We start from the raw sequence: 27,288 nt of genomic DNA, 5'->3' as shown, positions 1-27,288 counted from the left end.
TGTCGTTTCTCTTGTTTCATAGAAATGATGTTCACGTTTTATTCTGGTTCTGTTCCAGAATTTTGTAAATATCTTGATTTTTAGGAAACTACCTCAAAGTAGCTGCTTCATATTGTAGGAGTGAGTGCTGAGAGAAATGACCGGAAACAAAGAACTCCCTCTCAAACTCTACAGGTTAAAGGTTAAAGAATGGCTGAATGGAAAGGTCGAAGGAGAAAACAGATCTGGAGCAAAGTCCTCTGGACGGACAGAACCAGGTCGGACAGAACCAAACACAACACATCAGCAGACACACCGGAGCTTGGCTGTGAAGCACGGTGGTGGAGGGATGGTGATGTGGGATTTGCAGTCACAGATTGGACCAGGATCTCCTCAGTAGACCAAAGTTTTCTAGAGTCCAGTGTGAGTCCATTTGTCCAGCAGTAGAAGCCTGGTCCAAACTGGGAAAGACCGGCCGGCGAACAGCAAGCAGAAACCCAAAACAGCCCCAACATGAAGAACCAACATTCAGGACGGGTTCAGGGCGGGTCCAGAGTGGGTCCAGAGTGGGTTCAGGGCGGGTCCAGAGTGGGTTCAGGGTGGGTCCAGAGTGGGTTCAGGGTGGGTAAAGAATGGGTTCAGAGTGGGTAAAGAATGGGTTCAGAGTGGGTCCAGAGTGGGTCCAGAGTGGGTTCAGGGTGGGTCCAGAATGGGTTCAGAGTGGGTAAAGAATGGGTTCAGAGTGGGTCCAGAGTGGGTCCAGAGTGGGTCCAGAGTGGGTCCAGAGTGGGTACAGAATGGGTTCAGGGTGGTTCCAGAATGGGTTCAGAGTGGGTAAAGAATGGGTTCAGAGTGGGTCCAGAGTGGGTCCAGAGTGGGTCCAGAGTGGGTCCAGAGTGGGTCCAGAGTGGTTCCAGAGTGGGTCCAGAGTGGGTTCAGAGTGGGTCCAGAGTGGGTCCAGAGTGGTTCCAGAGTGGGTCCAGAGTGGGTTCAGAGTGGGCCCAGATTGGGTTCAGGGTGGGTCCAGAATGGGTTCAGAGTGGGTAAAGAATGGGTTCAGAGTGGGTCCAGAGTGGGTCCAGAGTGGGTCCAGAGTGGTTCCAGAGTGGGTCCAGAGTGGGTCCAGAGTGGGTCCAGAGTGGGTACAGAATGGGTTCAGGGTGGGTAAAGAATGGGTCCAGAGTGGTTCCAGAGTGGGTACAGATTGGGTACAGAATGGGTTCAGGGTGGGTTCAGGGTGGGTTCAGAGTGGGTCCAGAGTGGGTACAGATTGGGTACAGAATGGGTTCAGGGTGGGTTCAGGGTGGGTTCAGAGTGGGTCTCTCAGTAACTAGCTGAAGCCTTCAGTGGCTAAATTACAGTTATATACTAGTTAGCTAGGATGACAGTGATAAAGTAAGTCTTATTATTACCAGATTGAGTCTGTTGGACCTCAGAGGTTGTTGGATCTTTGGCTGCTCCAGAACCATAAACAGCAAATTCACCGAAACATCAAAAAATCAATGGATGATCCGACTTTATGATCTGATGAAGGTCCTGACTTTTGCATAAAGACGGGGAGTTCTTTCACATGTAATCTTCACACTGGAGGATTTTGTTAGTGGATCCAACACCAGCAGCCTGAGAAGTGGAGCCGTTCCTTCACTGCAGCAACCAGAGAATCTGCTTTCCAGAGGGCTAAGAAACGGCAGCTTGTCCTCTCAGAAAACTAGCCAGGCTGAAGATGCTACAGCAGATCATGATATGTGGAACATCCACCTGCAGGTAAACGTCAGATTAAGATAATACATTGTATACATTTGCCATGTAAGATCATTTCAGTCAAATATAACTATTACTATAATAATTTGTTTATTATGTTCACATAATAATGAAATCATTTTTATGAGATTATGTGGTAGTTATGTATTTACATAGATGCTCTGACTCAACATCTATTGATCTTCACAGAAGTCAAGTTACATCTATATAATTAAAACTTGTTGCTAACTGTATGTTATGCTATTTATTTAGTGCTTTTACAGATGCACATGATGAAGCTCTGGATTATATCAAGGAGTTGGAGGCCAGACTTCAGAAAGTGGATTTCTCTGCCACACTTCTTAACAGCTACTGTGCCTCTGATGACCAGATCCGATTCTACACCAGATTTCCATCTGAGTGTGTTCCGGATCTCCTGGGAGTCCATTTCACCCTCTGCATCACTCCTTGTGTCCTGGACCAGAGCACAGAAGCTTGGAGAGGAAACATGTGCTGAAGCCAGCCCTGCCTGCTGCATGATGAACTCATTCAGGGTAGCAGTGGGATGAAGGAGCAGCTCATTGCTGACATGTTTTAAGTCAGCAGAGTTACTGTCAGCCCAGTGAGCATCACTTGGACCAACTACCTCTTCATGGTGTTCTCCTCCATTAACCTGTGGATTGGTCCTGAGAAGGTAAAAGCCAGTTTGCCTCAGAGATTTCTGACGTTCTCTCCAAATCTCTGTGTCATCTTGGACTGAAGTTGCTCTGGAGACGCCGTCATCCCTCACCTTACAGTCTGAAACGTTCTCTGCATAGAAGAACCATCCACTCTGAAGGGCTGATTGGAGCTGCTCCCTGTGGGTTAGTGACTTTTATTTCAGTGTTGTACACAGGCTGCATCTCAGACAAAAAATAACGAAGGTCAGTGGAATCCTTCCTCTGCTGGAGCTGGCAGATAAAGGATTCCTCATTCAACACCTCCTTCATGAAGTTGGAGCCAAACTCATCATTCCTCCATTCAGGCTTCCTGCCCAGTTCAACAAGAAAGAGACAGAGGAGAGCCAGACCATTGCTCACTGCGGATCATTGGAGAGCGAACAATCGCCAGAGTAAAGTGCTTCCATCTGGGATTCTTTAATAGGAACTGTCAATCAAATCTGGTACAACTGTTGTGTTTTGACAAATTATCAAGGCCCATTTTGTGTTGCAGACTAAATTATTTCTGTATGTTAATTGTTGTAGTGCTATGTAAAAAGTTATTTAAATGTCTACACTTTAAAAAATAAATTCAATTAAAACACACTTGAGCAGCATCCTGTACTATTCTTTTTGTATTTTCTTGTTTAAGTTGAATTGCAAGGAAAACAAATAAAGTACAATTTACAATATCTAATAAAAACAAAAAACCCTTAACTATTTCATATCTTGTAACTGTACACTGATATGAATCATGCTGCAAATTAATATATATCAAATCTAAACAACTATAGTTACAAATACTTAAGAAAACCTTAAGAAGAAGCATTTTTAAAACAGGTTACAGGACAACTGCAGTTAAAACAAATTTTTGTAAATTATGCAACTGCCTTTTAAAGAAATTTTAACATCTGTGTATGTTTCATGAGTAACAATTATTTACACACAGATTGAGATTGGATATTTGAAATGCAAAGAAACAAAAGGGTAAGTTACACATTTTATAATTCTTATTGCATTGACATGAACACAACAATGAAGGTGTTGAAGTCAAATAAGTCCAGTTTAGATTTCACTTGATCAATGAAAGACTCATCACACCGTGACAAAGTCTCACCATTCCAATCCGCTGATAGCCAGCTGACCCTTAACCTGCCAGCTGACCCTTAACCTGCCAGCTGACCCCGTACCGGCCAGCTGACCCTTAACCTGCCAGCTGACCCTTTACCTGCCAGCTGACCCCGTACCGGCCAGCTGACCCTTAACCTGCCAGCTGACCCTTAACCTGTCAGCTGACCCCGTACTGGCCAGCTGACCCTTTACCTGCCAGCTGACCCTTTACCTTCCAGCTGACCCTTTACCTGTCAGCTGACCCCGTACTGGCCAGCTGACCCTTAACCTGCCAGCTGACCCTTAACCTGCCAGCTGACCCCGTACCGGCCAGCTGACCCTTAACCTGCCAGCTGACCCTTTACCTGCCAGCTGACCCTTTACCTGTCAGCTGACCCTTAACCTGTCAGCTGACCCTGTACCGGCCAGCTGACCCTTTACCTGCCAGCTGACCCTTTACCTGCCAGCTGACCCTTAACCTGCCAGCTGACCCTGTACCTGCCAGCTGACCCTTTACCTGCCAGTAGGATGTGTGTGAACACCTGAGAATAGCCTGGCCATCCTGAACCTTGAGGTGAGCAACCTGAGACACATCATTCTTCATGCTGCTTTTTACCTCGACCAGTCCAAACGGGGCTGATTCTGTCGGGCCATACACCTCGCCATCTGGAGCTCAACAAAAGTAGAAAAAAAACACAGTCTATGGTTACAACCGCAACAGAAACAGAAAACAAATAGTAACCACTGAACAGGAAGATGTTAGAATAAGCTCTGAGTCCAGAAGTTTCACATGAAAGTTCTTCAGCTGTCAAATCTGAACAGGAACTCAAACTAATGAACAAGAGCCAACCTGCTTTCTGACCTGCAGCTTGTTCGGTTCCTCATTTTTCTGCATGGATCTGAAGCATCGAGCTCTGATAACTAGCTGTCCCTGGACATTTTCTGACACTACAGGCATGCAGAAGTAAAGCATAGTTTCAACATCAGTATATCATCATAACTAAGTTCTAGCATGCTGTTTTCACAAACTGTACTGGCAAATACATTTCAAAATGTCAAAATATAATTGAAAAGTTTAAACTATGTCTGTCTCCAATATTTCACGTAATTTATCAAACTAAGTTAGGCTTCCTGACGATGTTTGTGTAGTTCACTTCTTGTAGCTAGCGGTTAGCTCGCTAAGCTACGTCTTTTCTTACCTTGATAGCTGTGGATATATTCTTCGTGGAAGAACTTGTTCCCTTTCACACGTTTGTTGGCGAATTCGCCGCTGCGATTTCCTCCGCATCAGCGAAAGAAAGTGCTGGGAAATTAAGTAATGATGATGAAAAGGACCGGAGGAGGAGAGACGTTTTTCAGGGTACTTGGATTACAGTCACCAAAACAGGAAGTGCCGCAGCCCTTTGAGAAGCAGCTTCCGGTTGCTGTGAAAAACGTCTGTGAGGTCATAGCAACGATATTTTGCACGTGACGTCAGAAACCGCCTTCAAAACACCCAATGGCCTCCTGCCTGTCCAAAAACAGACCTCTGCAGCCTAATGTGGCTTTTAGTCCGTTGATTTCACATTCTGGTCTCAGGCTGCTGCGCGGTTCGCTGCCCTGACAGACAGGATGAAAACCAAACTTGTCATTTTATTTTCTAACTCTTAATAACGAGGGAGATGCAGGTGATGGACAGCAGCCGTCAATCATGATGACTGGCAGGAATCACGAACAAGCAGCTAACGCTTTTTACAAGGTAAGAAGATCAACGTTCATTTACTTTCTAATGATTAGAAAGATATCAAATACTGCCTTATGGGGAAGGTACGCTGTAACCACTAGTAACCACTAGTAACCACTAGTAACCACTAGTAACCACTAGTAACCATGGAGACGGTGCACCGTCATGTAGCCTGGATGGTAACAGCTGGTTAGCTCCTCGACCGTTTTCAAGGGGAAACGCTGTTTATGACACAGTGACATAAATCATGTGGTGTGAATTCAGGAGAAGTCGGTAATTTGATCAACTCGGTTTCTAAGCTAGCTTCTGTAAATCCCGCCGTCTATGAGCCCAACCAGGTCAGCTACGTTCACAGATAAATTAGCTCGACTCGAATAAGGAGAAGCCATGAATAAAAAAACTTTGGGAAACTTTCAGTCGCTCTGTTCAGCATTCCCGTCCCTCACGTCCATCAAGGCGCCTCGAATGATTGTGTGACGAAGCTGCAAAGGGTCAACAGGGTCCAATAGGGTCAGATGTGCAGCGATAGAGACCCAAATGACACAAACAGAACCCATCTGGGCCAATCTTTACTGTTTGGTCTTTCCTTAGTGTATGACAGAACAACTAATTATTTTAATGTTTGGTTCCAATCAGACTGGAAAGAGAAATCTGTTGATCAGCAGAGTGGGAAAAAACTAGCTTTTCAATGGAAACTGTTGGAAAAAAAATAGATGGGAAATTACATAAGGGACTATTAACATTAGGAGAAGAAGAGGAGGAGGAAAGAAAGAGTGGGAGGAGTCAGAAAGTACAAACTACAAACCCAGAGAAGGAAAAGTGACAGAGTGAAACGGGTCTGAAGCTTCCAGCAGAAAGTTTGTCTCAAGCTCCAAACGTTCCTCTTTCTCCATCTGGAAACGCCTGAAGACAAAGACCTGCAGGGAGGACAGACTGGAGACAGACTGAGGACAGACAGAGGACAGACTGGAGACAGACTGAGGACAGACAGAGGACAGACTGGAGACAGACTGGAGACAGACTGAGGACAGACTGGAGACAGACTGGAGACAGACTGAGGACAGACTGAGGACAGACTGACAGCCCTCTGGCAGACAGAAGACATCTGGACATGCAGACTTTCTGGATGTTCCATGGAAGCCTGGAACAGAACCTGGGTTTTCCTGCAGGGATGATGCTGAGAGTTCTGGAATAAGTCAGACCAACCGGTTTCAGGTTCCCCTGCCAGAACCCAGTCAGTCCTGACCGGAAGCCTGCTAGCTGTCCTGGGATTGAACTGGACCACCAGTGGGACCAGTGGGAGTGGTTCCATCTGGCTTCTGCAGGGTTCTGGTCCCAGTAGGACGTCCTCCAGGGTTCTGGTCCTGGCCGGGCCCAGCTCCGGCCCAGGATGCGGAGCCATGCTGAGAGGCGGTCCAGCTCTGGCGACTGTGTTTCTGTGTTCTGTGTGTCTGCTGGCGGCGCCGATCCAATCCCGCCAGAAGGAGCTCTGCTCTCTAGACCGGATCAAGAAGGTGATGTCACTCAACAAAGCGCTGCCGACGCAGGTGAGACTCGGAACCGGGCCGCAGAGTTCTGCAGATTTATGGGATGGTTTATCTTGGGTCTGTAATTTATCAGCTGCTCAACTTTAGAGGGTAAATGAGGGACAGCAGAGTGGAGCAAAGATCACCTCCATCTGATCACTGTGCTGCTGAAGCGAACCGGACCGGACCCGGGTCGTTCTTTAACACATGGATCCATCCACATCCTCCCAGCTGGACGTTCAGGAAAAAACATGAAGTCAAAAAAAAACAACTGCAAAATGAAACAAAATCCAGAACATTTTTCACCAACAAAAACATGTTCAGAACCAAGAAGAACGGTCCATTTGGGCCGAGACCATCATGGAGCGGTGCAGTAATGTCCGCCTGGTCTGCCCTCTAATGGCTGCTTGAATCACTGCAGCTCGGTGCGGGTCGATGTTTCTCCTGAACTCGGTCTGCAGCAGCTCAGTCACAAGATTTTCATCTTCAGCTGAAACTCAGACAGAAATGATCAAAACTCAAATATCTTTATTGATCCCAAACACGTGGTCAATGCTGTAACTCAGATCTTCACAGATGTGTCAGATTACTTCATCTTTAGCAAGATCTTTTCTCGTTCAACTTCAAGTTCGTTTTATTTTATTTCAGGAGTCCTGAGATATTTGTAATAGAAACTTGGTAAGATCAGAAAGCTGAGCAGAGAGATGCTGGAGTAGGGGATAAACGGGGTCCTTATGATGGATGGAAGAGAAGCTTCATCCATGAAGCTTCTTTTAACTCCTCTGGGATTTGGGGTCAAAGTTCAGGTATCTTTTGAGATGCTATCAGCAGCTGCCAGATGTACAAGCAAAAGATAAAAATGGAGCAAAAATCCTTCCGGCTGCACAGAACCACAACCAGAGAGGAAAATCATCCAAACTTTCACTAAAGAAATGTAGAGCAGACCTGCTGCAACATGCTGCATGTTTAACGAATTCCTAGATGAACCCATAAATGTTTATTTTGTGATGACATGAATAAGAATGATTTCAAACGGTTTCTTTCTTGAGGTTTCTTAACTGAAACACATGAACGCTCCTCTGTCTTTTGTTCTGCCACTTCTGAAACAAGTGGAGGCAAAACTCAGAACATGGCTCACCGCCGTCGACTCTAGCTATAAAAATATCTTTTGGCTGGAATGAAATATTGATTTTTCCAGGCTGTCTCTCATCATCAGATATCTCCCCAGGCAGAGAGCCCCGTCAGACATGTATGCATATACCCAGTTTGTACTCAAACTGCTGAAATTATATATGTTTTTACAGTGTTTACAGTTTTCCGTGGTAATTATGACGTATTTGTCCGTTGCCATGTTCTGATATTGATTCAGAAACCAGAGCAAACAGACTTTGGGCACAAATCAAATAACCATCACCAGTCTGCCGGACGGGTTTGGACGTGTTTCAGTTTAGGTTTTATCTGCAGCAGAGATCTAAGCTCTCTGAGCTGGCTGGCGTTGAGTCGCACGCAGAGACAAGTTTCCTCTGCGATCTAAGAACCAGAAGGCAGCCTGAGGGGAGGCGGCAGCAGTCAGTGAAAATACCAACGACAGTTTCTTCTCCTCCGGAGTGAAGCATCAATCACTCTGCTGCTTCGCTGTGTCCGGACCCGTCGTTCCTCTGGCGGATCAGAAATCCTTCAGGTTCTGCTGCCTGACCCGGATAGCGATCCGGACACTCAGGTTAAACTTTAAACTTTCTATGAATGAACTGATCCTGGATCACAGCCTTCAGTAAACATGAAACGTTTGGCAGGACAGACGATTCTCCACAAGGAGGCGCTGTGACAGCACATCTATAAACTGGTGGACTGGGGTCGAAGGTCAGCAAAGGTGACCTTAATAGGAGGCCTACTAAGCAATGGGGTCCAACCAAGGAGACCAAACGTTTCCATCTCCAGTGATCAATCGACAAATGCTAATTTGCTAATAAGCTAATTAGCATTATGCAATTTTTTCTAACTTTGAAAACATTTAGCTCTCTTAGCTTCCCGAAAGTAATTTTTCCAAATGAATTTTAAAGTACTAATTTACTTGGCTGTTTTGTGAACTTTTAGTTTCGACCTGTTCAGGTTTAAAATCTCCTGACTGAAGCCCTACTGCAGTCAGTTAGACTCAATCAGCAACTGCTAGCAAAACTCAACAAGAATGAAACTGAAACCATGAGTGAAAGGTCTGCTCCAAAGAATCACTTCTTGTTAATTTGTGCATGCTGATAGAGTTGACTCTGTAGAGGGCGATAGAGCAACGTTGGGTCTTTGATGCATGTTGAGTAACAATATGGTTGAATTTAATCAGGGAAGTCCAAAGTGGGTTCTGGAGGTCCGGCATCCGGCACGTTTTATTCTCTCCCTGGTTTTACTAACAACCTTTCAGCAGGTCGATGTTCTTTGACCTCTAATGATCCATCACTGGATCCAGGTGGGTTAAACCAGAGAAATTAAAACATACAGGATGCCGGACCTCCAGAACCGACACCCCTGAATTAAATGCTTCAGTATTAAATACTTGGTAGGTGTGGAGCTTTAGTGTTGGCAGAAGGATCGTTTGGTGCTTCAGGGTTCGCACAGCTGGTTTTTTTAGCTAGCAGAGCTCATCGCTGCTCATCTACACGCAAAATGTTTCTGATTGTTGACCGTTGGTTTGAGGAGCAGAGAGGCTCCTGATTGGGTCGGGATGCCGCCAAAGAGCTAACGGAGTCATTAGAATCAGACTGCAAGAATATAAAGGTTTCTGGGCTAACAGGTCCTTCGGCGGTCGAAGCAGGAGCCGGCGCCACGGTCCTGGTGAAAGCAGAGAAGGTTGGATGTCTGATCAGTTTGGCGTTTTGCAGGTGCTGCGGCTCTGTTGGGTAGAACGCTTCGTCTGAGTCGGTTACAGGTTTCTACGTCCAGTAGAGTTTGTGTGTGGAAGCAGGACATGGATGGAGGATCAGGCCTTCTGCAGTAGTGAAGGTGTTGCTCCAGTTTGCTCCACCTGAGCTCCATCCAACCTTTGGTCGTAGAACGTGGAACAAGCAGCTGAGGTCAACCAGCTTCTCCTTCTGCTGTCATTGAACTCAGCATCAGATTTTTTTAGAGTTGCTCTCCTTGATGTAAATGCTTCTTGGTCCTCCTCAGCTGTTTTTAGACATGCATGTTGAATAAATTTGACGTTTCCCCAGAGACATCCTAGCCGTGGTCAAACCAGTGGTTCAAAGGACGTTAGCTTTTAATTGTTCAAATGTTGGAATGTGAATAAACCCTGTGGATTAGTTGTAGAAATCCTGTCTGTCATTATGAGACGTTTCTTCCACATCTGTATTATTTTCTGTTTTGAGCTTGGTGCCGTCGTCTCATGGTCTCTAAATCAAACATTGGCTTAAAGAAACACAAGAACACAGCAGCTACAGGAGGTGATTATATTTTTACTGCAAATGTATCCAGAAAATATGAAGAATGAAAACTAAGAACAGATGGGCTGTGATTAAACCAAAAAAACAGGATTAGTTTAAAATCCTGAACCTAAAATATCAAACAGGAGCAACACAGGTTGCCTGAAGGTCAAAGTTAATGAAGACTTTTAGAGTTTCTGTCTGTCTGGTCGAAGGAACTGATGGATGGATTTTCTGAACTATAAACCGTTACTTTTCTCCCAGGCTTGGAACCAGGCGGCTTGTGGGCCGGTGCGACTCTGTGGATTTTTCTTCAGCCACCAGGGGGCTCTTTAGCGGGAAGTGAGTCATTGGAAGTCAAAATTGGAAATCAAAGAAGAAAGTGCTGATTTCCATTTAGAACAAGTTGATGCTAGCAGCAGGAACGACAGAGAAATGTTTTCAAACTCATCAAGGAAACAACACAAAGTTCATATGATGCAGCTTTTAAGTTGCATCATATGAACGATATGATGCAATTGAGTCGATAGAGGGATCTGGTAGCACAGATCGATAGAGGGATCTGGTAGCACAGATCGATAGAGGGACATGGTAGCACAGGTCGATAGAGGGATCTGGTAGCACAGATCGATAGAGGGACATGGTAGCACAGGTCGATAGAGGGACATGGTAGCACAGGTCGATAGAGGGATCTGGTAGCACAGGTCGATATCTGCTGCAGTAAGCTCGGTGTGATCCGAGCCACGGTTCGGTTCGGCGTTGGAGACGGATGACTGCGTCCTTGTAAAAAACTGAGCAGTGGAGAGACCAGCAGCTTATATATGTATGCTTCCAGATTTTGTTTTAACATTTGTAGCAGTGAGGTGCGCGCTATAGTCCAGAATATACGGTACTTAGAGTTTTACAAAGCAACGATGAAGTACCTGGAGGGTTCCTACTGCATGGGTACACAGAGCGGATGTATGGGGAGCCTTTGGGTTTCCTTGTAGGATGTTTATTGAATACCTCTGGGGACTCTGATGGCTCCATATTCACATGTTGGGCTCTTCTGGTATCCAGTTATCCTATAAAGTTATTCTAAGCCTACAGCCCACCTACAGGTGAGATACTGACGTCAGGATTGTCTCAGCGTTACCAGCAGAGTCCAGGTCAGAGACCAGTTGGCCCACAGCATCTCTGCAGCGGGAAAATGTCTTTAATGTTCCATATTTGGAGAGGCCAACACAAACCGAACGTCTTCCTGCCTTTTCCAAACTACAGCCACAGGTAACTACAGAGCAGAGCAGAAGATCCACATCATGGTTCAGAAACGTTCAGAGCCACAGAAACGTGAGACGCAGGAGGAAATCAGAATCTTTGACTGAAGCTGGGAAAAAAACTGCAGCAAACAGAAACAGATTTAGTCAAGAAGTTTATCCAGAAAAGAAACAGTTTATAATTTCTCAGCCCTGAAGTAAACCTTGTCTAAGGTATTTTTGTAACTTGGCCTCCTTCTGTAAAACTAAACACAATCTGCTGCTCGAGTTTATCTTCACAATCTTCCCATCATTTCTTCATATTTTCCTCTGAGCAGCCAGACGTTCCTGAAATATCTCAGAGTGTCTTAGATAAGAGCGGACAGCGCTGCACAGCCAGCTGGTGTGAACTTTCTGTAATCTATCAGGAGAACATTTGGGCTCTGTGGTCTTCCATTGTTTTTATTGGCCATTGTGTCCGGCGCCGGCCCGGAGGAACCAGCAGAACCCCTAGCAGAACCCGTCAGCCTGAGGAACGAAGGTGGCTCCCAACACGTCCAGTTTTTGTTCTTTCAGGCTCAGACATTTTTCATTTTTCATAAGAACATCCTAACAGTTCAAGGAAACCAGTTCTGACCCGATTATGGTCAGGAACAATGTGACCCATTGTTCTGGAGCTCTGGATCTGCTCCAGAACCAGAGCAGAATCGAGACAGATATCACAATCCTCTGGCTTTTAAAACGGTTCATTTTTCATGTGTCCAACTGTAAATAAAGTGCAGATGTTTGGTTTCTCCACAGATGGACGTCAGTCTCTACACGCCTTCGGTTAAAGACTACCAGGTGAGTCGGTCTGAGCGCCTCGACCTCCTGCTGGGTCCCTGTTCACATCTGCTCTTCGTCACTGAAAGAGAAAAACATTCTTCCAGTTTTCTTCTCCCTTAAATTAGAATCAACTGCAGAAAGGCTTCAAGTTACAGTAGATATTCTATTTAAAGCCACTCTTGATCAGTTTTTTATCATTTTTCTAGATGCTTTAATATCAGGTTGTATTTCATTCCTGTTTCTGTTTTTGCTGCTGCGTTTTCTTCTCTTCCTTTCTGATCTGTATTTTCATTGGTTTTGATGCATTTAGTTGTTTGTAATTGTTGATGTTGAAACAACAGATTTAAATCTCAGAAACGTTCCTGCTTAAATAAAAATGACCCATGTGAAGTCCTCAGTGAGGTCTGCAGCACTGCTGCAGCGTTCAGTCGGTGAAGCTGCATTATTTCCGACACGGCTGGCGGTTTTATGAGCTGCATGTTTAAAACCATTTCCTCCTTCAGTTTTCTAAACTTGTGTGTCTGAGTGGAATGAAAATCAGCAGCTTGCTTCATAACTCAGCCTGGCTCTCCCTCTCGGTGGTCCACTTGCACTGGCAGCAGAACGTCTCCCAGAACTTTTTATGGCTCAAGATAAACAAATTCCTCCTCCTCACTTTGGAAAGTGCAGAAGCTGAGATTAACTCCGCCGGCAGCGGAATAGACGAAGCGTATCGGTGCAGAACAGTCACAACGCGGTTTGCCTGGCTGGAGGCGCTCCTCATCTTCATTCCTGAACATCTGGACTGGGATCAGTGACTGGGATCACAGCTGCAGGGTTCCGCTCTGCTGCGTCTTAATGAACGACTTCTGTAGGAACAGTTTCAGCTAACAGGCTGCAGACAGACAGAGTTCATGAAAGTCGAGGGTTCTGCTTCAGCTCCGTTCAAAAACACAAAGGTGCTCCAGACAGGAAGCATTTATCAGGCAATCTGTTTCCAATCCTAGTAAATCCATCCAGTACCCGCCCGGCCCAGCAGGGGGGGCTGCTGCCCACCAGGGGTCACTAGGTCAGAGCCAGGGTCCAGTCGGTGCAGGGTTTGGGTTGAGCTCTTTTTGTCTCGTTTTTCTCCATTAAAAGCTGTTGCCATCGTTCTTCCTCGTCGGCCATCTTTGTTTGCTCTGAACGTGTTTGGTCTTCAGAGACTTTGAGTTTCCCGTCTGACATGTGAAAGCCGGTGAGGGCCGGTTGTCTGCGCAGCTGAAGGTTTAACACGGGTTCATCAGCCGCCATCTTCTCCAGCTGTTTCAGCCACATGGTCTTCCTGTTTCCTGCTGCAGGATGTGATGTCACAGTGGTGGACATTCAGATGACAGAAACCCTCAGAGGGTCCCAGGTGTTCATGCTGAGGTTAGCGCTGTACCTCGGCCCGTCTGCCATGTTGGACTGTTTCAGTTGGTCTCCATGGTGATGACTGTTGGCAGCCATGATGGACTCGGCGGCTCCAGGCGGGACATAAATTTTGTTTCTTTCTAACCTGCCAAACCTGAGCAGCACCAGGTTCTGTTGCTACAAGCAAATAAATACTTTCAGCAAAATCCAGAGAACAAATAAAAGTCCAGATAAAAGTTGATTGATTTCCCAGTGATCTGGTCTCCAGGTGAAGCAGATCTTCAGGTTCTTCTATCCAAACACCTTTTTAAACATACTAGGATGTTATTTACTCTAACACCAAAAATGAAATAAAAAGTGAAAAGCATGAATCGATCAATCAATCAATCAAACTTTATTTGTATAGCACATTTCAGCATCAAGGCATTTCAAAGTGCTTTACATCAAATCAAACACAAAAACACAATGCAACATAGAATCAACAATAACAACACAACATAGTCAGATTCCATCAATAAATTTGCAATTGATTATGTTTTGAATAAAACTCTAAACAAGTTGGTTTTTAGTTGAGATTTAAAGGTGAAGCTTGTCACATAATGAAAGAAAAAAATGAAAATTTTTTGAATTTGCAGATATTTGACTGAACCTTACAGAAAAACTTCTAGAAGTGCTTCAATTAAAATGATTTAAAGAAGCTGCTCAGCTCCACGTGACCCCCGGTCACCGATAATACGATCAATAACACGATCAATAACACAATCAATAAAATGATCAATAATACAGATCAATAATGTGTCCCAACCCTTTCTTTTTTTTAAGGTTTTATTGGCTCTAGTTGTCTTTATTTGATAGTTAATTGACAGGAAAGTGGGTAAGGAGAGAAGGGGGAAGACATGTGGCAAAGGTCACCAGGCCGGGAATCGAACCTGTGACGGCCACATGGAAGACTGAGGCCTCCTTATGTGTGTCGTGCTCAACCGCTGCACCACCATGGCACATCCAATGAACTCCAGTTTATTTCTCTAAAATATTTCAACAAAGTAAAACATTAATGATAATGAGAAGGAAGAAGTTTTAATAAACCTGTTGGCTCTAAATGACCTGAACACAGGATGTAGTTTTACAGTGAAACCAGTTACTGCTCTGAAGATTCAGCTGAGTCTCATCCTGCTGACAGACAGTGTGCAGCCCTGGAGGGAGGGGCAATAAAACACAGCTGCACACTCACATGAACACAACTCCTTCACACAATCTTCTAAAGCATATTTCATAAGATAAGAGGTCCAGTTTCTCCACTGCTGCACCGTCTGGTTCCTGGTTTCCTCCTTCACTCCTCTGATGCTCCCTCAGCTTCCTGCAGACGATTCTCACAAAACAGACACAGACTCTAAATATAATATATACAAATATAACGATTAGTATTTTTATTGGTTATTGTTTTAATTCCATCATTTTCCCCTGAATAACATAAAAACCCAAATTCTCACATCACCTCTCTGCAGATCTTCAACTGAACGATCTCAGACACGATCAGCTTCAGAGAAAAAACCAGTTACTGTTCAGGATACATTTCAGAAATGTGAGCATTCTTCACAGAGTCATCATCATCATCATCATCATCATCATCATCGTCACAAAATGATTGTTAGACTATCAGGAGAACATTTGGGCTCTGTGGTCTTCCATGGAAAATTGCAATCTGTTACAACAACATCCAGATAAAGTCAGAACAGCAGCAGATACGGCCATGGAAAACAGAAACAGAGGAAACCAGAGGACGATGTTTCCAAAGGCACGTCCACTTTTCATTTTCCCACCCAGGATTCAATCCTCTCACCTCCATCAGGATGTTAATCTGTTGGGATAAAATGTGCAGCCGTTTCTCCAAACACACGTTTTCCTCTACTTTTTATTTTTACTACACCAACAAATGGAAGATTCAGAAACCCTTTTATTATTTAAGTTTTATTCAGTCATTTTAAATGAATGTAAACCAAAACAAAATCTAGATCAGAAAAATCATCATAATCCTGCATCTCAGACCCACCTGGGATTCATTTGACTGTTTTAGAAACTTTAATTTTACAGTTGGTTAATAAAATGTGTCCATCATTAATATAAATCCGTTCAGGTAAACTATTTCTGGGAAAGATCTCTCTGCTTTACAGCCTCTGTCAGTGAACAGCTCCATCCGTTTAGACCAGCCGTCTGTCATAACCAGACAATATTTTCCCTTCACTTTGATCTCGTTTTATCAAATCCATAAAAATCACTTGAAAAGGATTTTTTAGGTTCTGGAAACTTTCTTCTTCTTGGTCTTAAGTTTCCCTGTGGTTTATATTTAGCACAGATCAGAACATTTTATATACGTTCAATAATCTAATGAACTGATATAAAAGGTGAATTCATATCCCTGATGATTCATTACATGTTAATGTATCACAACTTCTACTACTTTAAATAGATTTCAACGCTGCTCTTCTATTATCCACAATCATTTTACTATTTAGGCTTTTGCTGTTGCATGACTCCAAATATCTTTTTGTGTATAAAAGTTTGTTTTTCTATATTTAACACTTTTATTTCTGCTGATAACATCTTTCCATTACAGATCTCTCTGCTGCTCACTTACAGACTGTTGCTTTAGCTGGCAGTCGTTTTACTTCTAGACCAGGGGTCTCAAACTCAATTTACCCGGGGGCCGATGGAGGTAGAGCCTGGGTGAGTCTGGGCCGCATCGGGTTTTCCACAAGAAAAGCTCTTACAAAAACATTCCAATGTCATCAAATGTCTTTATTTTTATTTTTTAAACACAAAATAAGATGAAAAAATAAATAAACAATTCATAAGAAAAAAAATTAATCAGTAATAAATAAATAAAATATAATTATAACACAGCAGCTATAGAAGACTAGATAAATGTAATTATTATAATTCAGATTCAAATGGCTGTATTAACAGTTCTTTAACCTTTAACTTTCTGAACATGAATGGAACATTGAACATAAACTGTTATGAATATAACAGTTTATAAACTGTTTATAAACAGTGCTTCCTCTCGCATAGCCAAGCCACATTTGGCTTAAGGGAGGAGGCAGTTGAGACCCTAAGTAGAGCTTGAAGATGCTCGTCAGTAAGTCTGGACCTGTACTTGGACTTATTGAAGTTCAAGGTAGAGAAGAGCTGACAAGTATGTGCTCCCAAAAAGACACATGGTCCGCTTGAACATTCGGGAAAGCTCAGGGAAGCTGGGTGGCAATTCTCTCAAAAATTGCCCAAGCTTGTCTGCTTTTCCACTCACCTCCCTGAACTTGGCTTTGAGTTCAGAGAGGCACTGCGGGTCAATGAGCTCCATTTGAAGCACTGTGATTGGTAAGTTAGTTCAGCTCCGCACACAACACTGAAAAGTGCCAATCATATCAAACTCGCGGGCAGTGATGGTATAGTTACTTTGAAAAAGTAACTTTAATCGGACTACTGATTACTCCTTGAAAAAGTAACTTAGTTATATTACTGACTACTTGATTTGGAAAGTAACTAAGTTACATTAAAAGTAACATTTTAGTTACTTTCAGCAGGTGCTAACAACAACACTCCACCTCCTGTGAAAATCACATTGATCTTTGCCAATACATTTTTGTAAGCTATTTTATAATGGTAACATCAACAATGTGTCTCCACTGATAAGGTTGAACTGAAGAGGAGATTGTAGAAAAATAAAAAACGTGAGTAGTTTGTGTGGTCCACTGTTGTCTGGAAAACTCTAAGAAGGATTTTAAAGCCCCCCCCTCCCCCAGCCTCCAGGTTCTGCGTTACGGCCCTGCGTTTGGTGTCACTGCGCACAGAGCTCCTCCTGCAGCTCACAGCTCAGATGGCTGCACAGATTTGTGACACTTATCTTAATATTAATAATTAGAATTAAGTTGCCATTATAATCAGTGCCAACTACGGACACGTTCATTCGTGGCTGTTTTCATGTTTATTGCGCTGTTTATATTGGTCTCGATGTTTGCAGTTTTCTGGAGCGCAACGCGAAGCTCGATGTCATTCAGAGGTAATAAATTAACTTGACATTAACAAAGACACAGCGGGACGGATCATCTGAGAAATGATGGACAAGGAGAGACTGAGTAAAACTACCTTAATGACGGACAAATTCTGGGATTTATTATGAGTCTCTGCTTATTTCCAAGCCCAAATGAGCAACTTCACGTTCAAAAACGAGCCCAAAAAGGCGCAACCAGCAACTCATTAAAGCCCAAAGCCGTTTATAATAATCGGACTTGGCGACAGAAACTCAAAATAGTTCCAGTTTTTCCACCAACAAAATGCGCATCTCCCTCCATTGTTTACATTTCTGTTGCATAGAGACGTCGGTCACTCGACAAGACGAGTAGAGGAAATACGATTCAATAACAAAAGAAGATAGTAACGCAAAAATGATTTTGATAAGTAACTGTAGTCTGACTACTGGATTTGAAATAGCAACGCGTTAGATTACTGGTTACTGAAAAAAGTGGTCTGATGTCAGTAACGTTACAAATTAACGCGTTACTGACATCACTGCTCGCGGGCCACACTAACATTAAACTTTCATATTAAGGTGGGGGCCACAAACTATCGTCCCGAGGGCCGCAGTTGGCCCGCGGGCCGCGAGTCTGAGACCCCTGATCTAGGAGATTTATTAGCAAAGAGGCGTTTTGTTTTGTTCCAGGTTTAACTGTAAATATTGTCAAACTTATCAAGGTGAAACATTTCTGTTGAACTCCTGCCAAAAGGCCAGAGATGAAAACTGATCCTGCTTTTTTAAACGACCTCAGATTCTTTAATTTAACATAAATTTAATAATCATCAATCAATCAGAATTAAATTAAAAGTTTTAAACTTTAGTCAATTTGGAGTAACTAGTTACTTAAAATATCAAAATCTCACTTAACTTTGCATTTCAGATCAACTGACAATATAATTTTTAGATATCAAATGATCAATAATTTGATCAGTTACTCAGTTTGTTGTTTTTCTTTTTTTGATCATTCATACCAACAAGTAAACAAACAAAACAAAACAATCAGAATCTCATCACAAAATGTTCACCAAATTTTACTGAAGCTTCAGGAATTTTCCAATGTTTTAACATTTTTTATGTTTTAATTTTTTAAACTTTCGTCTTCAGGATCCAGTTTTAAATAACACATTTAAAAATAAATATGTTCTGAATGATATATTATTATCTAGCAACAACTGATAATTTCCTGCTGCTGAAACTCGTCACCAATTTCAATAAAATGTGGATTCTTTTATTTTTAGAATTAAACTCTGAACTTTCTGTTCAATTTAATGTTTCATGGTTTACAAACTCTGCTGTCCATCATTTTCAACACTGAGAGATAATTAATTTAATTACAAAATAATTCCTTTAAGTACCAGTTTGTTTCCAAAACTTATAAATAGTCCAGAGACCCTTTATGGATTTATTTATTCTTATTTTTCTCTTTTCTTGGAAGGTTTTAATAATTTCCATTAATATCTTTTCCATCCATCCATTTCCTGCTCATCCTACTGGGGCAGGAGGGTTGCTGGTTCCTCTCCAGCTGCGTTCCGGGCGAGAGGCGGGGTCACGGGGTCACGGGGTCACCCTGGACAGGTCGCCAGTCTGTCGCAGGGCAACACAGAGACACACAACCATTCACACACTCACTCACAGAGCAATTTAGAGAGACCAATTAACCTGACAGTCATGTTTTTGGACTGTGGGAGGAACCCGGAGAACCCGGAGAGAACCCACCATGCACAGGGAGAACATGCAAACTCCATGCAGAAAGACCCCGGGCCGGGAATCAAACCCAGGACCTTCTTGCTACAAGGCAACAGCTCTACCCACTGCACCACTGTGCAGCCCCTTATAACTTTTCCATTTTATTATTTTATTACTAGTTCTGTTTTGTTGAAGATAAACGGAAAACAAAACAAACAGAAACATTTATTTCAACATGATCTAAACCTTCAATTTGACTCTATTTTCCCCAAATTTTCCATATTTTATCTATAAAAACCCATCATTCAGTTATAATCTTCCATTATTTATAGTTGGTGGTATTCCATAACTGAATGGATTCGCTCATTGCAGAACGTAAATATTTGCAGTTTTTCTAATCTTTAGTTTGTTCTCAAGATTCAGAACCTCAGAGAACGTCTCTAATATCGATCATTAAAACATCTATTAACACATTCTTTGTTGACTTCATGATTCCTGAATGTAAACAGGTTAGAGAGCAAACAGCTGAGTTGTATTTATTATATTTTATGAACCTTTTCTCCCTTATTATTGTATCATTTTCATCATTTAGCTGCCTGTCAGCTCCTGTGTAGTTAAAGTAACACCGTTATGTTGCTTTCTCCTGAATGCTGCCTCTCCCACAGTCCTATGTGGGAAAAGAAACCTTTATAGAGCATTCCTAAGTTTTATTTTTATTTTTTATTGTTCTGGGACTGTGGGACGAACAAGCAGCTCCCTTCTTACCAAGAGAATTAAGGAATTTGGATAATATTCAGGTTGGCTCCTAAATGCTGCTTGATAACCTCTCCAGATGTTCACTCAAATGATCACAATTCCAGATTATTATTTTCTTTGCAGTTGTGAAACATGTAAAACTTCCCATATTATTTCATGACTCATAAATCATCTGCTTACTTCAACAATCCACTCTAAAGAGAAAACTGTTCTCTGACTTTAGAAAACTAGAAATCCTTCTTTATGTGATGATAACAACTCCTCTGCTGTCAGATGAACGACTAAACAACCTTCATGAACTTCCTGTCAGCTCCTGGAGGAAATTAAACGGAAACAGAAACTCTAATTCTTCTGCTGCTTCGTCAGGATTTGGCTCTTCTATCATGAGATGTTTTAGTTTCATCTCATTTTAATTTCAATTTGACCTCTTGTTGTTTCACTAGTAAAATTGTAACTTATATTCTGATATTAGGGTTAGGGTGATATTAAATATGTTCTGTCAGGAGGAACTTTACATGCTGGGACAGAGAATGGTTTGTGTTGCAGCTGCCTGTTTGTCTGGGTTTCTATGGTTACGGCTCCTTTACTGGACTCTCATTGTTCTTTTGATCTTAACATCTTATCATAGATTATGTCTTAATTTCACTTTGTTGTCCGATATTGACAAACCTCTTGCTTTTTTTGCTTATTTATTGTCTTTTTGAGAGCTTTATAAATCTGTTACCTGTGAGTCTTCAGGTTCTGGTCCTGTTTGGGTTGGTTAAAATCTTTGGTTTCCAACTCTGGTTGTTTTATGAACATTGTTTTATATTAACTTTTGATTGTAGGTTTTTTAACCTTTTTATTTTGTTCAACATCCATCCATCCATTTTCTGAACACCCTTCGTCCCTAATGGGGTCAGGAGGGTTGCTGGTTCCTCTCCAGCTGCGTCCCGGGTGAGAGGCGGGGTCACGGGGTCACGGGGTCACTCTGGACAGGTCACCAGTCTGTCGCAGATTTTGTTCAACAATAAACACCAAAGTGATAAATCCAGGTTTCTGTAATGTTTCTTCTCCTTCCCCCTGGCTGAGCCGGGTCGTAACATTAAATGGGCAGAACCAGGTTCTGATCCAGGTTCTGATCCAGGTTCTGATCCAGGTTCTGATCCAGGTTCTGATCCAGGTTCTGCTTGTTCTCCAGCAGGTTTGAATCCAGTCAGGACTTTCCAGGTTCAGTGTTTGTGTTCATGAAGCTGCAGTTAGTGAAGCATCAGTCCTGCAGCCTGGCACAGGACGGTTCTGCCCTTAATGTTGGTTCTGATGATCCAAAGCTGAAGACTTTCAGAGTAGATTCGCTCCAATAGGAGGGATGTCATCTTGACTCGTTCCCAGTAAAACTGTCTTTCACATCCAGTATCCTACAAATGTCTCCATTCCTTTAGCAAATTTCCAAACTGGCGACTCACATGCAGCTCAAATCCAACCTGATATTTAAAATCCCACCTGCAGACGATGGAAGACAAACGGTGCTGCGGCTGAATGAGGGCTGGGTTTCTGTGTCTGTGTCTGAGTCTGAGTCTGGTTCTGGTTCTCTTCCAGCAGAAATGTCCCAGCGCCGCCATGAGCTGCTTCGCCGATGAGCTGAGTGTCCTCTGTGAGGAGATGAAGGTCAGCGGCCTCAGCTGCACTCAGCAGAGACTCATCCTGTCGCTACGGAAACTGGCTGAGAAACTCAATAAGGTGAGCAGCAGGGATGACAATAATAATAATAATAATAATAATAATAATAATAATAATAATAATAATAATAATAATAATAATACCAGAACAAAATCTTTCCATTAAAACAATAAGTTTTCTCCCCTCACAGATTTACTCCTAAACATTTGAGATCACAAAACAAACTCTAATATAAAAATAAAACCTGAATAAGTTTTTAAAAATCAGTTTTTAATTAATTAATTTATTATTAATTAATATATTTCATTTAAGAAAAGAAGATTTTCTGTCACATTTACCAGAAACTTTCTGGATAAAAATTTGGAGGACGATGAATACTTTCTCTTGAGCTCGTCTGTAACCATGGAAACGTCCTGAGCTCCTGCAGGTACCTCCAGGTGTCAGGACCCGGCTGTGTGGTTCCTCCTGCTGGTCGGAGTGTGGAATAACAGGATGGACCATCGTCTGTGGTCTGGAGACTTTGGGCCTCAGTGTCACTGAGCGCTAGCAGCTAACGGCTAGCAGCTAACGGCTAGCAGCTAACGGCTAGCAGCTAACGGCTAGCAGCTAACGGCTAGCAGCTGTCAGAGATTGTTATTATATTTACGGTGTCCGACAAATTCAGCCGAATGATGTGAACTATGAACCCTGGACCGGACGCTCTGCTGAGATCTACTGCGCGTCTGGTCCAGGATGACTCCCCCTGGTGGTCTGGAGGACTTCAGTATTTTCCCTTTTGCTCCATTTTCTTCCTGGTTGCAGCATTTTTGTGTTGCTTTTGTTTTTATGTTGCATTTGGCCGTTTGCTGCTGAAGGCACCGTAAATAATCACATTTCTCTCTGTATTTGATGGTATTTTTTGTAAATAATCTAGATGAGTGCTTTCAATAAACACCATGCGTTTGACTGCATGGTGTTTATTGAATCGGCTGGTTTCTGTCACGGGATACAACAGGACAGCTAAAGTTCATTATTTAACTCTGATATGAAGTTATGTAACTCAGGCACATTTTTTCAATTTCACTTCAGTTTTCACCATTATTGAGTTTGGAATGTGTTCCTGTTATGTAAGTTTAGGATTGTCTTTCTGGTTTCTCCTTTCTTGTTTTTCTTTTTGCTTCTGTTGAGTGAAACGTTCCCGTCTCTGTTTCTCTTCCTCAGTCAGAGTCGCGTTGCCGTCAGTGTGAACTCCACCCGGAGGAGAGCCCTAAAGTTTTCCTTGGAGTTCTTCTAGAAGTTCTTCAACAGATTAACGCTGAAAACTGCTGAGGAGAGACGATGTGCACCGTCTGCAGAATGAAGCTGTTTCTAATAAAGATTCCTTGGCGAGACGTCTGCTGCTGTTCGCTGTGATCAGGACATTTTCAGATGTAATGCAGATATTTGACTGAAGTGTGGTGAAGCGGGACTCGTTGCTGGACTTCATAAATATGACAGTAAGTTTAAGGGAACCGTTTTTCCCTGGATGCTGAAAAGACATTTGACGGGTTGGAAAGGCCTTACATCCTGACTGTACTTGAGGAGTTTGGGTTTGGTAGTAAATTTGTGTGTTGGATTAAAACAAGTTCTACGATCATAAATTAGGATTATGCTGCTTTCATCACTACTGTTGGGCAGCGAATGGCAGGAAGGTGATGATGCTCCAGAACCGTCTGATGAAAGAAAAGTTAGAAACTGTTCTCTTCCAGCTCTTCTTTTCTCAGCACCAATATCTCCTACAAATAGTGGAGTAAATAATTTGATTGTTTTAACTTGTTTGACAATATGGAAACAAGTTAAGTTAGACTGTAGTTTACCGCAGACCTCGGTTCATGCTCCAATTCTTTCCCCTTCACTGTTGGATATATCATTTAAAACCTGGAGACTGAAAGGCCAAACTGCACTGAAAAATGTGTATCAACAAAACGTTTGCTTCATTTGCAGTGTTGAGGGACAATTCCTCTCTTCTGGATGCAGTTTTTTTTTTCAGATATGTACAAATTAGAAATTATGTTTGAATTAACATCCTGAATTTTAAATATGCAAAATGTTGTTGGGCTTTCCAGAGTCAGAAATAATGTTTGCTACAAAAACTCCTTGAGGGCTGCATGGAGGATCCGCTCATGTTCTGTCAATGAGAAGCTCCGTTCATTCAGTTCAAGGAGTTTCATGTGTTCTAATGTTAACTTCACGATGGGATAAATGTCGGTCCTCTGATGGATCTCTGTCTCTTCTGCTGTGGTCACACATCAAACTCTTCCAATATTGCTGTGACATCTTCAACTGTTCTCTGCAGTATTTTAGTTCACGTTGGTTCCAGAACCACAGACTGAATCATCTGGATATTCTCCTTCACGTCGGACCCTCAGCTTTTCTGTGGAGTTTGGAACGCTGATAATTAACTAATAATATTAAGATTGTGGGAAACTGACAGTTTAAAGTTCCTCAGTTTAAAATGTGCTTCAGTGATTTTACTGAGATTCTTCATTTGGAGAAACTGCGGTATGATGCTGTGGGCTCCACTAAGAAGTTCTGCAGTACCTGGCAGCCGATTCTGGACCTTCTTTCTCAATAAGACTGACGCTCAGCTCAGCCTGTTAATACGCCACCAGGCCTTTATGCACCGTCCTAAATGTAAATGGTAATCAGTGCAATGTAACCACTTATTTAGATAATTACCCTGACTTGTTTTAATTTTTACTTATTGTATGATTTCATTTTCAGTGTTTTATTAGTAAGAGTATATTTTCCTTATACAGTAATTTGTTAACTATATATAAATATATATGCTTCATACCCTTGTGTGTGATTTATGTACGCCGTATTTTGAAAACTTAATAAATATATATATTAAAAGTTGCCAGCCGCCGGCCCTCCAGGCCTGGATCCGAGGGCCCGGGTTTACAGCAGCACCTGGTTCCCAGACGGGTTAACACTCCTGGATGGAACCAGTTACCCTGTGGACCCCCACAGGAACGGCCAGAGGTTCCTCTGGGTCAATATTCTGCTAGGAAACCTGCCAGCTACCTGCGCTAACATCCTCCAGGCTAAACAAAGCATGACTCTGTGAGACCTGGAGACTGACCCGTCTAGGGGTTCTATGTCCCTTGGTGGGCCCTGTGGTACCGGGCCCTGTGGTACCGGGCCCTGTGGTACCGGGCCCTGTGGTACCGGGCCCTGGGGTACCGGGCCCTGGGGTACCGGGCCCTGGGGTACCGGGCCCTGTGGTACCGGGCCCTGTGGTACCGGGCCCTGTGGTACCGGCCCTGTGGTACCGGGCCCTGTGGTACCGGGCCCTGTGGTACCGGGCCCTGGGGTACCGGGCCCTGGGGTACCGGGCCCTGGGGTACCGGGCCCTGTGGTACCGGGCCCTGTGGTACCGGGCCCTGTGGTACCGGCCCTGGGGTACCGGCCCTGTGGTACCGGGCCCTGTGGTACCGGGCCCTGTGGTACCGGGCCCTGTGGTACCGGGCCCTGTGGTACCGGGCCCTGTGGTACCGGGCCCTGTGGTACCGGCCCTGGGGTACCGGCCCTGTGGTACCGGGCCCTGTGGTACCGGGCCCTGTGGTACCGGACCCTGTGGTACCGGGCCCTGTGGTACCGGGCCCTGTGGTACCGGCCCTGGGGTACCGGCCCTGTGGTACCGGGCCCTGGGGTACCGGCCCTGTGGTACCGGGCCCTGTGGTACCGGGCCCTGTGGTACCGGGCCCTGGGGTACCGGGCCCTGTGGTACCGGGCCCTGTGGTACCGGACCCTGTGGTACCGGGCCCTGTGGTACCGGGCCCTGTGGTACCGGGCCCTGTGGTACCGGCCCTGGGGTACCGGCCCTGTGGTACCGGGCCCTGGGGTACCGGCCCTGTGGTACCGGGCCCTGGGGTACCGGCCCTGTGGTACCGGGCCCTGTGGTACCGGGCCCTGTGGTACCGGGCCCTGGGGTACCGGCCCTGTGGTACCGGCCCTGTGGTACCGGGCCCTGTGGTACCGGGCCCTGTGGTACCGGGCCCTGGGGTACCGGGCCCTGTGGTACCGGGCCCTGTGGTACCGGGCCCTGGGGTACCGGGCCCTGTGGTACCGGCCCCCGTGACCCAGGACCCCAGGGCCGCAGTCAGAGCGCGGTCCGCATTGCGTACACGTTTCCAGGGAGAGTCGGATCGAAGTCACTGAATCTTTCATGATGCGTCTTCATCAGTCCAGCTTTCATTGGAGCGACTGAAGCAGCTGGAACAAAAATCAGCTCATCTGAGTTCATGACCTTGAGTCAGGAAAGGACAGAGCCCCTCCTCTGGGTCGGTGAGCAGGTCTCAGTCCAAACCAAAGTAACTACAGTACTGTAACTTCATTCATCCCTGTTGGAATCACATGAAACCATAAATAATTAACTCTTTAAAGACTGTAACCTGTCAGAAACCATTTACATACCAAATATAAACCCAGGTCATCCAGACTGGATCAGAACCTCAGTGGATCCTCCATCAAAGCTCAACACTGTAAATGTTTCTATTATCTCACGTCGTCCTCACAACAAAATCCAGTTTTCATTGTTTTCAGTCAGAACTGACATCCATGACTAAACCAGTGATTTGGATCACATTTTTGTGGAGCAACATTCAGAGTTTATAAGCATGCTGGTTTCTGCGGTGGAAGGAGAACTTTAATGTAAACCAGCCCGGATCGGCGCCATCTAATCCTTTATTAGCTCGTCAACACATTCAGGTTCACCAGGGTGCTGCGATCTGATGCTTTATGAATTCTGGGAAACATTGTTTCGCCTACAGTGGAGACTTGTTACTCACAGCGGCTCGGACCTCCAGCTGCTCCAGACGGTGAACAGATGCCCATCGCAGCTTCGGGTTCTGCTCAGATTCTGGTGCTTTAAACCCTCATTAGGTGATTTCAGACACAGAAACCTTCAGGATTTCCACGTATGATCTGAAAGTTATCCAGTAGCTGATGGAAGAGCTCGATCTGATGCTGTTACAGTTTGAACTGTATTTTGTGTTTACTTTCTCTTCAGCGTAAAATCTCTCGTTTCCTCAGCAGCAGGAAAGCTTCGTTTTGTTTGGATTCATTTTCTTCCAAACCTGTGGTTAGCAGTGATGTATAATTTATGCTAATCTGCTAACGTGCTAAGAACTAAATGACCTAAGCGCACTTAGCTTCCAATATTTTTGAGATAAATTCTAAAGCGCTAATTTACTTGACTGTTTTGTAAACTTTCAGTTGAATAAAATTTGACATCTGTGTTGAAGGTTTGGTCATAGACTGTTATGAATAATACAAGTAGATATTTATAGTAATGCTCTTATTTTGAAGTCTGTTAACGCAGCAGTTCTGTTTCCTCTTGCCTGTTCTCTCTTTTTTTAAAGAAACTATTGCACCAAGTAAACGACAAATAAATGAGGTGGATAGAAATACAGCAGAACAATGAACCAACAGGAGTGTCAATTAAATGAATATTAAGATATATATTAATATTTATT

At 43.7% G+C, this 27,288-nt stretch overlaps 1 protein-coding gene across 1 annotated transcript; it reads left to right on the top strand.

Annotated features, from left to right (window-relative positions):
* Positions 1-6,433: 6,433 nt before the first annotated feature.
* il15l (interleukin 15, like) lies at positions 6,434-24,647 on the top strand. The gene is made up of 4 exons (XM_044120768.1): positions 6,434-6,797; positions 12,223-12,264; positions 21,710-21,850; positions 22,991-24,647. Exons 1-4 carry the CDS (start codon positions 6,651-6,653, stop codon positions 23,096-23,098), a joined length of 438 nt encoding a protein of 145 aa, XP_043976703.1. The 5' UTR covers positions 6,434-6,650; the 3' UTR covers positions 23,099-24,647.
* The last annotated feature ends 2,641 nt before the right edge of the window (positions 24,648-27,288 follow it).

The sequence above is a fragment of the Gambusia affinis genome, linkage group LG06 (genome assembly GCF_019740435.1).
Source record: "Gambusia affinis linkage group LG06, SWU_Gaff_1.0, whole genome shotgun sequence".
Classification (NCBI taxonomy): Eukaryota; Metazoa; Chordata; class Actinopteri; order Cyprinodontiformes; family Poeciliidae; genus Gambusia; species Gambusia affinis.
This window is presented reverse-complemented; position numbering and strand designations above follow the sequence as displayed.